Source organism: Enhydra lutris, unplaced genomic scaffold (assembly GCF_002288905.1).
Source record: "Enhydra lutris kenyoni isolate GAN:26980312 unplaced genomic scaffold, ASM228890v2 scaffoldscaffold9, whole genome shotgun sequence".
NCBI lineage: Eukaryota > Metazoa > Chordata > Mammalia > Carnivora > Mustelidae > Enhydra > Enhydra lutris.
This window is the reverse complement of record NW_019154093.1, coordinates 20051932-20066665: the sequence shown is the minus strand read 5'-3', so window position 1 is coordinate 20066665 and position 14734 is coordinate 20051932. Positions and strand designations below refer to the sequence as shown.

General features: G+C 35.4%; 1 protein-coding gene across 3 annotated transcripts in view; it reads left to right on the top strand.

The window, feature by feature from the left end:
• Nucleotides 1–14734, top strand: part of LOC111142863 (Fas associated factor 1) — a 468894-nt gene that overhangs the window by 396523 nt on the left and 57637 nt on the right. For all 3 annotated transcript variants that reach the window (XM_022496233.1, XM_022496232.1, XM_022496235.1), the window contains one exon: nt 14471–14551. In XM_022496233.1, the coding sequence (XP_022351941.1) occupies nt 14471–14551 (81 nt within the window). The remainder of the gene's footprint in view (nt 1–14470; nt 14552–14734) is intronic.

Here is a 14734-nt window from a genome sequence, read left to right as displayed (position 1 = left end):
CTGCTTTTCCTCCCCTACCACTGCCAATCTACCCACAGAAAAATGATGCTGTTAATGAGTAATGATTTGCCCCAGGTCCTCCCCAGTCAGTCCTTAGAAGTAACTCAGAGAGGGACACCGGGTGGCTCAGTCATTATGAATCTGCCTTAGGCTCAGGTCATGGTCCTGGGGTCTTGGAATCGAGCCCCGCATCGGGCTCCCTGCTTGGCGGGAAGCCTGCTTCTCCCTCTCTCAATCCCCCTGCTCGTGTTCCTACTCTCTCTCTCTGTCAAATAAAAAAAAAAATCTTAAAAAAAAAAAAAAAAGAAGTAACTCAGAGAAATTCAACTGTTTGGACTGAGGTTATACATCTAGTTATTAGAAGGAAGAGGATTGATATTATTAGAGTGATAGTGATGATGATGATTAGGATAACATTTATCAAATGCCCACTGCAGTCCCAGATACTATACTAGGTGATACATATTCATCATTTCATCTCATCCTTTCCATAATCTAGCTTATGGGAGGTATTGCTCCCATTTTAGAGATACCATTGATCAGTGTTGAAAGAGGTCAAGGAACTTACCCAAGGACATAGAAATTTAAGTGGCAAACCTAGAATTCAAAGCAAGTCTGTGTTTTAAGCCTATGACCTTTTCCATGTACTATTCTGTCATCAGGATGGAATGGGGACTACAATCCAAGTTGTTTGGTTTGGAAAATGAATGTCTTGGCTGCAGTACACCATGAAACCAATGCTATCAGGCAGCACTTCCTTTGAATGCCAATTTAACGCATCTTTTCAAGCAGTGCTTTCATCGTTTATACTGCAGGTGGAGAAAAGTAAAAATATTCCTTTTTTTCCACTTTGTTATTACTCAGTTCTTGCCTCTGTTGGCTATCAAGACAATAGCTCATATAACTTCCCTCTGTAATTTTGATCCTTGGGGGTTTCTGAGGCAACATTCACTTAATAAAATTAACCATTTTATTATTTTTTTAAAGACTTTATTTATTTGAGAGAGAGAACATGAGAAGGGGGAGGGTCAGAGGGAGAAGCAGACTCCCTGCCGAGCAGGGAGCCCAATGTGGGACTCAATCCTGGGACTCCAGGCTCATGACCAGAGCCGAAGGCAGTCGCTTAACCAACTGAGCCACCCAGGTGCCCCCCATCTTATTTTTTTAAACTTTTTTAAAAAGTTTTATTTATTTAAGTCATCTCTACACCCAACATGGGGCTCAAACTCATGACCCTGAGTTCAAGATTCACATGCTCTACTGACTGAGCCAGATAGGCACCCTAAAATTAACCATATTAAAGTGTACTATTCAGTGGCATTTTGTACATTCACAGTGTTGTGCAGCCTCCTTCTAGTTCTGAAACATCTTCATTACTCTAAATCCTCTGGCAGCCACCGTTCTACTTTCTGTCTCTATGGATTTGCCTATTCTAGATATTTCATACAAATGGAATCACACAGTACATGATATTTTTGGTCTGGCTTTTTTTTTTTTTTTTGAGATTTTATTTATTTGACAGACAGAGATCACAAGTAGGCAGAGAGAAAAAGAGGAGGAAGCAGACTCCCTGCTGAGCAGAGAGCCGGATGTGGGGCTCCATCCTAGGACCCTGGGATCATGACCCGAGCCGAAGGCAGAGGCTTTAAACCACTGAGCCACCCGGGCGCCCCTTGTCTGGCTTCTTTTACTTAGATTCCTCTACACTGTGGCATATGTCAGTACTTCAGTTTTTTTTTAATGGCCGAATAATATTTCATTATATGGATATGCCACACTTCGTTTATCCATTCATCTGCTAATGGACATTTGGATTGTTCTTTTTCCCCACCCTTCCCCGCCCCCCTTTTTGAATAATGGCTATGCTAGTGGATGTGAGGTGGTATCTCATTATGGTTTTGATATGAATTTTGCTAATGAGTAATGATGCTGAACATCTTTTCATGTGCTTCTGGCCATTTGTATATATTCTTTAGAGAAATGTCTAGTTCTGATACTTTAAAAATAGGAGATACTGTTTTAAAATCTTATTTTGTAAACAAGATTATCAGAATATCCTATGGCCTAAGAAATTTTCAAAAATAGAATCTTAAATATCTAAATTCCAGTTCTATTCCAATTAAATCATAAGATGAAGGTTAAAAAAAAAAAAAGCTTTCACCTCCCAAACATTGAGGAAGAAATTGAAGCACATTCTTACATCCTTCCGGTTCCTAATGAATTTGTCCCCTTAGAATAATTATTAAATTCTCTCCTTTCTTGGTTCTCATACTAACCAGGTACTTACTTAGAAAGTAAAATGTTCAATTTGGCTTTAGTGGCAGGTTATGAAAACTTCACTTTAAATTATTATATATTTGAATTATTTTACTTTTTGAGATCACTAAATCTACAAAATAGCAGTATATAACCACAGAATTTCTATTAATATAACAACAAAAAGGGCACCTGGGTGGCTCAGTCGTTAAGTGTCTGCCTTCAGCTCAGGTCATGATCCCGGGGTCCTCGGATCAAGCTCCATCTAGGGCTTCCTGCTCAGCAGAAAGCCTGCTTCTCCCTCTCCCACTCACCCTGTTTGTTTTGCCCTCTTCCACTGTGTCTCTGTCAAATAAATAAATAAAATCTTAAAAATAAAATAAAATAACAAAAATACCCTTTTACATGAAATTAAAAACACTCCTTGATGTATGGACTGGTGTAATATCATTCTCTTTCCCACAGTACCTGGCCCAGTGTATTATTTATATTAGATGTTCAGCAGAGTCATTGCCTGAAACTAAGCCAAGATAACAAGTAGTTCACAAGAAAAAAATCTATACCTAAGCCTCTAAGACAGGTGATTTGTTCAAATGTGTCTAGAGTTAGAAAGTATTCCTCCACTTTTTCTGGATCCTAAGTATATAATTCTCTTGCATTCTTTGAGCATTAGAATCACCTGAGATCTTACTAAAATTTATGTTCTGCTTTCATCAATCTGGGATGGGGCCCAAGATTCTGCATTTCTGACAAGCTTCCAGTTGTTTTCTGTGCCGCTTGTCATTGAATCACACTTTGATTGGCAAGGTTTTAACTACTACTTCTGTTACTACAGCCCAGTCATTCACGGTCTTATCATTGGATTAGCAGAATCAAGAATCAGAACTGGTGTTTTTCAGATGAGGTGGCATTCAAAGCTCCACTCTTTGACTATGGGGACTTCAACCAATTGATATGTTTATTTAGATTAGTAATTTCTAATTAGAGGTTACCATTTGAAATGGTCCTTACCCATTTGATATTATTTCATACTAGAAAATTCAAAAACGTTATCTCTTTGAGTATTGCTCCCTTCTCTATATTACCCTCTTCTAGAATTCCAAGCAGATGCACATTAGACACCCTGATTATATCCTCTGTGTCTCTTACCTTCTCTATTATATTTTATTTCTCTGTATCTCTCTGTGTTGCAATTTTGGTTTTCTCACATTACTTCCATTTGATTAATCCTCTCTTCACCTGTGTCTGAGCTGCTGTTTAATCCATTCATTAATTTTTTAGTATTATTAATCATTTATTTTCTAAAGCTATATTGGAGTATGATTAATACATAATAAACTGAACCTATAAAAAGTATATAACCTGAAAGTTTCTGACATATTTATACTTATGAAACTCTTACTACAATCAAAATAGTAAACCTATTCATATCCTTCACTCTCAAAAGTTTCCTCATATACCTTTACAGTCACTTCCTCCTGCATTTACCTGCCAACCTTCCAAGTCCCATGCAACCACTGATCTTTCTGTTACTATAGATTTGTTTGAATCTTCTCAAATTTTATAAAAAACTGTATCATACAGTATATACTCTTTAATGTGGTTTCTTTCACTTAGCCTAATTATTTGAGACTCATCCATGTTGTTGTATGTATCAACAATTCATTCTAAACATTTATTTAATTGGTTAGTAATATTCTACTATACGTATATACAGAAATTTTACTATTTTTTTAGTTCTAATAATTTTTTAATGTAAGTAAAATTTAAATAACATAGTTAATTACTATGATATGTGTCATTCATTGTTATCAAAATGTTGTGCAATGACCATTCAGAAATATTAACAATGCTACCTTTCAGAATAATTTAACAATTGCACCTTAAAATTTTGCATAAATGCCTTTTTTAAGACGAGTTTTTAAACAACAAAATAGCTTAAATACACTATATTTTTCTTCGTGATTACCTCATCTCTCTCACACACATACACACACACACGTACACAGAATGCTTGAATATTCACCCATACTAAATAACAATATTCCAACATTGTTAATGCTTCATTCATTGTTAGCTATTCTGGATCCTAAAATAGGCTACTAATATATAGGACAAGTCTCCCCTCCAGGAGCCACTGAGTAATATGATGGCTATTTATGTTTACGAGGTAACTGCCTCCCACACTCTGAAATCCTATGAAGAGGAATCATTATGTTATGACAGAGGTTCCAGTACCTGTCTGCTCTGAACAAGCAGTGGTTCAATGAAAGCACCTACTGCTGCTTTCAGTACTGTTTGTATATTTTCACACTTTTTTATCCATTTACCTGTTGGCAGACACTTGTATTTTTTCCTACTTTAAGACTATTACAAATAAAGCTGCTATGAACAGTTGTATACAAGTTTTTATATGTGCTCTCATTTGTCTTGGGTAATCACCAAAGTCTAAAATGGCCAGATTATATAGTAAGATTACGCTTAATTTTTTAAGAAACTGCTGTAGTTTTTTCCAAAGTGGTTGCACCATTTTATACTCCTATCATGAGTGCACGAGAGAGTTCCAGTGCTATACATCCTTGTTAACCCTAGGTATGGTTAATCTTTTTAAATTTAAGACATTCTAATAGGTATATAGTAGTGTTTAATTTGCATTTTCCTAGTGATTAATAAGATCAAGCTGCTTTTCATGTACTTCCTTGCTGTCCATATGTCTTTATTTTTGCCAACTTTTTAAATTGGATTATTTGTTATTTTTGCACTTTGAGTTCTTTATGTGTTTTAGATACAAGTTCTTTATTTGATAAGTAATTTGCAAAGATTTTTCTCCCAGTTTGTGGCTTAATTTTCATGATCATTTTCAACTCTCTGTAGGAGAACAAGAGTTTTTAATTTTGGTGAAGTCCAGTTTAAATTTTTTTAAACCTGTCCTGCTTTGGGGTCATATCTAAGAAATATTTGCCTAATTCAAGGTCACTATTTTTTCCTATATTTTTAATCTGTAATCTAACTTTAGATTTTTATACTAAGGTCTATGATCCATTCGAGTTACATTTTATATACAGTATGAAGTATGGATTAAAGTTCTTTGGTGGGGAGAAGGGGTGGAGGGAGACATGGATATCCAGTAGTTCCACCACTATTTTTTGCAGAGACTCTCCTTTCCATTGAACTGCCTTCGCATTCAAGAATCAGTTGATCATATATGCGTAGGTCTCTGTCTGGACTCCATTTTATTCCAGTGGTTATTTTTGTCTATCTTAATATGAATACCTACACAAGTACTTCAGCTTTGTAGTAAGTCTTGAAATCAAGTAGTGTAAGTCCTCTCTCTTCTTCTCATAGGTATTTTGGCTTATTCTAGGTCCTATGCATTGCCATATGAATTTTATAATTAGTTTATTAATTTCTGCAAAAAATACTGCCAGTATTTCTATTAGAATTGCATTGAATTTGTATATCATTTGAAGAAACTTGACCTATAAAAATATTGACTCTTCTAATTCATGAAAATGATGTATTTCTCCATTAATTTAAGTCTAATTTCTCTCAGCAGTATTTTGTAATTTTCAGGGTACATCTTTTTGTCAAATTTATCCTTAAGTTCTTCAAATATTTTATGCTATTTTGGTATTTTTAAAATTGTAAGTTCTAATCATTTGTTACTAGTATATTGAAATGCAGTTGCTTATTGTATATCAATTTTATATCTTGCAACCTTACCAAAATCACTTATTGGTTCTAATAGCTTTTTGGTAGAATCTATGTAATTTTCCATATCTCTAATCATTTTATTTGTGATAGAGTTTTACATCTTCCTTTTTATTCTAGATGTCTTTTATTTCCTTTTCTTGCCTTAGATATGAAAATCAATCAGTGTGATTCACCATATGATTATCTCAATGGATGTAGAAAAAGTATTGGGCAAAAGCTAATCCATTCCTGATACAAACTTTCAGTAAAATTGGAATAGAGTAGAACCTGATAAAGAACATCTATTTTTTTTATTATTTTTTAATATTTTATTTATTTATTTGTCAGAGAGAGAGCGAGAGTGAGAGTGTGAGTGAGCACAGGCAGGGGGAGTGGCAGGCTGAGGGAGAAGCAGGCTCCCCACTGAGCAGGAAGCTTGATGCAGGACCCTGGGATCATGACCTGAGCCAAAGGCAGACACTTAACCGACTGAGCCACCCAGGTGTCCCAAGAACATCAATTAAAACAAACAAACAAAAAAAAACCTACAAGCTAATATTTTATTTACTGCTGAAAGGCTGAATGTTTTTTTGCTTAAATCAGGAAAAAGGCAGGGATGTCTGTTCATAACACTTCTCTTCACCAGTGATATAATCTAGCCAGTCTAATAAACAGTAACTCTCCATTCTGCTCCCTTCAGTTTCTAGTACTCTCTGATTTACTTCCGGTTCTAAGAATCTACCTACTCTAAGTAACTCATGTAAATGGAAACATTACATTATGGCTGAATAATATTCCATTGTGTCTGTATACCATATTTTGTGTATCCATTCATCTGATTACAGACACTTAAGTGACTAGAGTGAATAGTGCTGCTATGAACATGTAATTATTGGCCATTTATATATCTTATTTCAATAAATGTCTTTTCAAGTCCTTTGCCCATTTTTTAATCAGATTGTTCATTTTTATTTTCATTAACTTGTAGGAGTTCTAGATATTAAACTCTTATCAGATATACAATACATAAATGTTTCCTTCCACTCTGTGAATTGCATTTTCACTTCCTTGGTAGTGTCTTTCAATGAACAAAAGTTTTTAATTTTGATTGTGTCTAACTTACTTATTTCTTTTTATTGTCTGTGCTTTAATTGTCATACTAAAGAAATCATTGCCTAATCCAAGGTCATGAAGACTTTCACCTATATTTTCTTATAAAAGTTTTATAGTTTTAATTCTTAATTGTAGGTCTTTGATCCATTTTGAGCTTTTTTTTTATATTATGTAAAATAAGGGCCCAAGTTCATTCTTTTGTAGCTTACCCAGTACCATTCATTGATTCATTGATGTCCTTTCTCCTTTGAATGGTCTTGATACTCTTGTCAAAAATAAATTTATCATGTATGTGAGTTTATTTCTGGGATCTCTTTTCTATTCCATTTGTCTAAATATCTGTCCTGGGGCACCTGGGTGCCTCAGTTGGTTAAGTGACTGCCTTCGGCTCAGGTCATAATCCTGGAGTCCCAGGATAGAGTCCCACATCGGGCTCTCTGCTCAGCAGGGAGTCTGCTTCTCCCACTGACCTCTCTCCTCTCATGCTTGCTTTCTCTCTCTCTCTCTCTCTCTCTCTAATAAATAAATAAAATCTTTTAAAAAAATAAATATCTGTCCTTCTGGTACTCTAATGGTTTATTATTATTATTATTATTATTGAAGTATAATTCACATGCATTGTTATGTTAGTTTCAGGTATACAGTATAATGATTCGGTAATTCTATACATTACTGAGTGTTCATCATAGTAAGTATATTCTTTTTTTTTAAAGGGATATAGTAGGGATTTAATTTTTTTTAATTTTTTTTAAGTTTTTTTTTTTATTTCTTTTCAGCATAACAGAATTCATTGTTTATGCACCACACCCAGAGCTCCATGCAATACATGCCCTCCATAATACTCACCACCTGGCTCCCCCAATTTCCCACCCCCCGCCCCTTCAAAACCCTCAGATTGTTTTTCAGAGTTCATAGTTTCTCATGGTTCATCTCCCCTTCCAATTTCCCTCAACTCCCTACTCCTGTCCATCTCCCTATGTCCTCCATGTTATTTGTTATGCTCCACAAATAAGTGAAACCATATGATAATTGACTCTCTCTGCTTGACTTATTTCACTCATCATAATCTATTCCAGTCCCGTCCATGTTGCTACAAAAGTTGGGTATTCATCCTTTCTGATGGAGGCATAATACTCCATAGTGTATATGGACCACATCTTCTTTATCCATTCATCCGTTGAAGTGCATCTTGGTTCTTTCCACAGTTTGGCGACCGTGCTGCTATAGATGGCCCTTCTTTTCACTACATCTGTATCTTTGGGGTAAATACCCAGTAGTGCAATTGCAGGGTCATAGAGAAGCTCTATTTTTAATTTATAGTAAGTATATTCTTAATCCCCTTTATTTCACCCATCTTACCAACCTACCTCCCTATTAGCAGTTTGTTCTCAGTGCTTAAGTGTTTTTTTGTCTTCTTGCTTTTTTTTTTTTTTTTTTTTTTAGATACCACCTATGAGTGAAATCCTATGGTATTTGTCTTCTCTCTGTCTAACGTATTTCACTTAGCAACATGCCATCCATATGATCCATCCATATTGTTGCAGATGGCAATATCTCGTTCTTTTGCATGACTAATATTCCATTGTATATAAAAATGGATAAATTACTACAATGTTTTTATTACTGTAGCTTTATAGTAAGTTTGGTAATCAGGAAATATGACTCCTTCAACTTTGTTATTTTTTAAGATTGTTTTGGCTATTTGGAGTCCTTTGAGTTTCCATACGAATTTTAGAATGGGTTCTTTTTCTTTAAAAAATACCATTGTTATACCTAGTTGTTTCTTAAAGAGATTTAAATTTTTGTGTAGATCCAGATTTCCATCTGGTTGGTATTATTTTCTTTCTACGTGAAGGGCTTTCTTTAACTTTTACACATGCCCTTTGTACATCTGAAAAAGTCTTTTTATTTCATTTTCAATTCAAAGATATTTTTACTGAGTATAGAATTCTTAGTTGATACATTGTATTCTTTCATTGCTTTAAAGATGTTGCTCCATTCTGTTATCACTTGCACTGTTTCTGAGAAGTCACTTTCATTCTTAATTTATTCCCCTATACATATTATGTCTTTTCTGTGGTTTCAAGATTTTTCTTTTTATAATTAATTTTATGCAGTTTGATTATGATGTGCCTGGATGTAGCCTTCTTTATGTTTTGTTTTGTTTTGTTTTAACCTGGGGCTCATTTAGATTCTTAGATCTGTGGCATTTTAGTTTTTATCAAATTCAGAATACTTTTGACCATCATTTCTTAAAATAAGCTTTCTCTCCCTCTTCCCCTGCACCCTCTTCCCAGACTCCAATTACACTTATACTATACTGCCAAAAGTTATCCCATAGATAACTTTCTAGTTAAGTTATCCCTACCTTTCTTCAGTCCAGAATAGTCTTTTGATTTCAATTGGGCCTCTAGGTTTCCAACATGGGTAATCTATCTTGTCAGTTTCCATATTGCCTCCTCATTTACAGCTCTAATTTTTCGGTTTCCTCTTTATTTCTGGTACCCAGGTATTTCTCTTTCTTTGCTTCTTTCTTTCTCACATGCTGAGTAATACTTTTTAAACATCTTTGTTATATTTTATCTATCTCTAAGTATTTATATTTAGAGAATTTCAAGTTATCTTGGTCCATACCTCTTCAGGGATACATATCAGGGCCATTTCCCTGCTTACCAGAGATACTTATCAGGGCAAAGAGCAAGGTGTACATTCTGACATGGGCATTCAAGAACAGATAAATACAATATATGTATGTGCATATTTGTGTATGTATTTGGTAAGTATCTGAAACAAACCTAACCATTGTCACTTTCTTCAGTTTGATAATTCAGCATTCTGCATTAGTCTTTTGGGTATTAACTGAAGATTACTAATTTTAAACACTACCAAGGAGTAACAAGTTACAGCTGAATTCCATTTCTGGTTAAGCTGCTCATTTAGGAACTATTTGACAGGTCAAAATATTTTCATTATTTTTAATAGGTTGTAGGAAAATCTGACTCAATGGCTACTGTCTCAGATGAAGAACTATACTGAGCCACCTATTATGTCACAGTGGGAAGAAAACATAGGCTTTGGGGTGACAAAGACTAGGTTTGAATTCTAATTTTTGCACTTTTTTTTTAAAAGATTTTATTTATTTGACAGAGAGAGAGAGAGAGATCACAAGTAGGCAGAGCGGGAAGTAGAGTGGGGAGGGAAGCAGAGAGGGGGGCAGAGCAGGCTCCCTGCTGAGCAGAGAGCCCAATGTGAGGCTTGATCCCAGGACCCTGGGATCATGATCTGAGCCGAAGGCAGAGGCTTTAACCCACTGAGCCACCCACGTGCCCCTAATTTTTGCACTTCTTAACAAGTCATTATAATACTCAGGTAAGAAATATGTGTGGATAAACATTACTAGTTTGACTACTTAGAGGCTCCACAACTTCAGGTATATACCTGTTGAGCACTGAAAATTCCATTCATTCATCTAACAAAAATGTATTTATGCTTGCCATATGTAAGATGGTATCCTAGATGCCATAGGGAATAGAAAGACATATCAAATGGATGCTTTTCCCTCAACTCACAGCCCAGGTAGGGAACAGTGAGACAAATATATAAATGTGAGTGTAGCACAAAGCAGTATGAGAGTAAATGAAAGGCTCCAATGGAGGCTGTCACTTCATTCTGAGCAATCCAGCTTCACATTTTGGTGTGATGAGGAGTATTTTGATGCCAAATAACCCAAGCCACAGCCCAAGCAGCACCCCAGGTCTATTCCTGAACCTGATTATCCAGCTCTTCTACTTCCACAAAACATACATGTATTTCTAGTCACTTTGTCTAATTTGTACACTCAGATTTAAGCAAGGGGATACTCCACAAGGACTATATTTGTAGGACGCAGGAGAAGTTCCAAGAGGTACATCTATAGACTCTGAGAACAAGTTTGTACATGAAATGTAAACCACAACACCTGGAATTTTCTTTTTTTTTTTTTTAAATTTTTATTTATCTTTTTAATTTTTTTTCAGTGTTACAGAATTCATTGTTTATGTACCACACCCAGTGCTCCATGTAATACGTGCCCTCCACAATACCCACCACCAGGCTCACCCATCCCCCAGCCCCCTCCCCTCTAAAACCCTCAGTTAGTTCCTCAGAGTCCACAGTCTCTCATGGTTCATCTCCCCCTCCAATTTCCCCCAACTCCCTTCTCCTCCCCATCTCCCCATTTTCTTTTTAAAAATTTAATTGTATAGAATAATGTGGGGGAGATGCCTAAACAGTGTTCTGTAAGTCCCCAGATTGGAGATGACAGTAAACATGACAGTTAGAAAAAAATATAAAATCGACAAGACAGAAAAGAAGAAATGATAGCCGTTCACAAGCAACTACCAAACACATAAGTAGCTCTGACCATAATAAGTTTAAAAAAATTCATCCTGCGCCACATGCCTGAGCTAGCCCTTCTATTTGTGATAATCAGGGAGAGCTGTGAGCAGAGGAAAGAGCATTGGATTGCAGCCGGGAGGGGAGAAGAAACTGTCAGGAGACCTGGATTCAAGTCTAAGCTCTGCCACTTAATTGGTAGTCATGTATAAATCCTTTATCCTCCTATGATTTCAGTTTCTTCATCTTTATAGTAGCTCTTTTGTACATGTCAGTCTCTTACATTTCTAAAACTGTATGAAAAGCTGATAGGATTTTTAATGACAGAGATGATGGAGCAGGAACTATTTCAGGTAGAAAGAGAGTGACATTATTTAAGGAACAAAAGGAAAATAATGCAAAATTTGAACACTGAACTCTTCCCAATAAGTTAGTAGGCTCCAAAAAATAATGATGAAGGTGATCCAAGCATGAGTATCCACGTCTTCCCTTAGCAAACTGTGGCCTGTCTCTGTATCCTCAGTGCTAGTGTGATGCCTAATATTAAAGGGGAGAGATGGGGAAGGAAAGAAGCAAGTTAGCTGCTTCAGGAAGTCTCTCACAACAGGTGCCACATTTTGTGGCAGAGATCCCTGGATTTAATGGCCTTTCGTATCTGCAACAGTCTGTTTTAAAACAGAGCTGTTTACTTAGAATGCTTTTATTATCAACTATACTTATGTTCAAAGGGCTTCCAGCTGTGGTGGCTTTTAGAAGGTCCCTTTGTTGTGTGTACGTAGTGTCATAACGTGTCATTTCTGACCAGCCAGTCGATTTCATTGACTCAGATGGGGCTGCTTTGTGGATGAGCTGTCTTCTTCCTCCTTAATTTCTACTGCAGACAATAAATATTTTATGCCTGGGAAGACAATTTATTTATTCAACAAATGCTTATTTAACACCTCCCCAAAACTAGGCAATGTGTGAAACACTTGGAATATAGAGGTGTATAATATAGACAAGGTCCCTGTCTTTATGATGTTTACAGTGTCATGGGAGAATCTCACACTAAGTAAATGATTATATGATAATTAATTAATTGCAATTGTGATAAATGTTTTAAAGGGAAAGTACGGAATATTATACAAGAAACCTAAACTAATTTGGAGGGATAGGGTCAAGAAAGTAATGTAAAATTAAAATTTTAGACATCCTAAGTATTTCTCCATTTGAAATACAGAAAGATAAAATTACTCCCATAGGTTATACTGATTATATTAGGGATTTCTGAATTTAGAAAGATAGACTTGTCCACAGAGGCATAAAATCCTTAGAAATCCAATCCTTTAATTTAATAAATGACTGAAAAGGGAGATGTTATTTATCCAAGAACACACAGCTTGCTACTGGCAGGGATTGGACTTAAACACAGACCTGCTAATCCCCCCCATTACCTCTCCTCAGTGACTTAAAAAATAAAGACATTGTATATCAAATATAGATCAACCATGGCCAAATGAACTGTTAAGTGGCCACTGTGTACAAACTTGGATATTGAGTGGAAGAAAGAATTCAGAGTAATGAATTAAGCAAATGCTAATATAAATAGAAATGCACAAAATATGTCTTATCATGCTGATTGTATCTGGTCATAGTAAAACTTAATGTATACACCAAAGTGGGAAATACCCAGCTCGAATTAGTGAAAATATATTTAAAGGTATATGCTTCTATTTCTCTAAAATATAAATACTAATGGCTTCATGCAAGTCTCCAAGTTGAAGTTTTTAAAACCCATTTTTATTCATGTGTAATATTATACGACATGTAAATTATCCTTGAAAGCTTTGCAGCCTGAGTGGTCTCTCAGGTGGTTAAATATTGTTCCTGATATTGTGTTCCACCATATAATTCATATAGCATACTGTTTCATCATAGATAGTATAGCAATTACCTTTCAGCCAGCAACTTATAATTCTTCCAAATTTTTTATTTCAAAGATTGGGAATCAATGAAATGTTACTATTTATATCATAGATTTTGGAATTAGATGACTCATTGCAACTAAAAAGAGATTGAAACTTCAGAGAGAAGCCCAGTCTTGAATAGGGATTATCAGTGAGAGCACCTAAGTATATATTGAATTGGGGAGCCAAAAACTTAGAAAGTATTAGGTTAAGCCATATGAAATTTTCATTTTTAGAGGTCAAAAATCGTCAAATATTGGTGACTTTATATGATTCGCTCAGCTATTACACAAAATGGCCCAAAAGGAAACCTATATTCTAATGTCAACAGGTGTGGGTATTTATTAATTTAAGTACACATGTATTGGCTATACCTCAGAATTTAACAAATGAGAAATTCTGGTAGTTGAATGAACTTTTAATTTCATATGAAGTAATGATTTAAATGTAGGTGGATGGCACAATTACTTCAGAAGCTAAAAATGTCTTAAAAGATCTTCAACTTGAATAACTGCTCATGAAATGTGGATGACTTAGCAGTTACTTAGTTCAGTAACCAGACTTTAGTGATATGATGTGGACTGTAGTCAACCAGGGTATTTCGCTTTCAGACTCTTATGCCAGCCATTACTTTCTAGTCCTTTACGCTCTCCCAGTCCTTTGCCCCAATGGTGACAGGCTCTAAGCTTATCTCAGAAAAATCAGGATAAAAGAGGAAGGGAACTAATCATTGTGAAAATGAACTGTCACATGCTTTACAAGACTGTGTATATATTATTGCATTAATCACAACAACCCTATGAAACAAATGCTATTTCTATTTTACAGTTGAAGAAACTGAGATCCGGAGAGGTTAAATGACTTGCCCAAAGTCACACAGTTTACACATGGTAGAGCTGGCTCCAGACATTCTTATTTCACTATCTACTGTGATACTGTTCTTGTTTGTTTGCTTATTTCTAACCTATATACTTTAGAAGTACCTTATTTGATTCTAATTCACACAAGAGTAAGACAAGGGGATTATCATTGTTTTCTTCTATTTAAAAAGTGATATAATAAAACACATTTGAATCTTTTCCTTTAAGGATGAACGTGAAGCCAGAGAAAATGTGAAGAGAGAGCAAGATGAGGCCTATCGCCTTTCACTTGAGGCTGACAGAGCAAAGGTAGGTTTGGTCAAAGGACTTCTAAGATAAAGAACACAATCCTAAACAGTCTTTTATTATTTAAGTGCCAGCCAGTCCTTCTATCACTTTGATCCCTAAGAATGTTGGGTTTACAACAGAGAAAGCTAGATTCAGTTAACAGAATATAATTTTACCCTTGGTTCTTAAAGCATGGTTCATTTT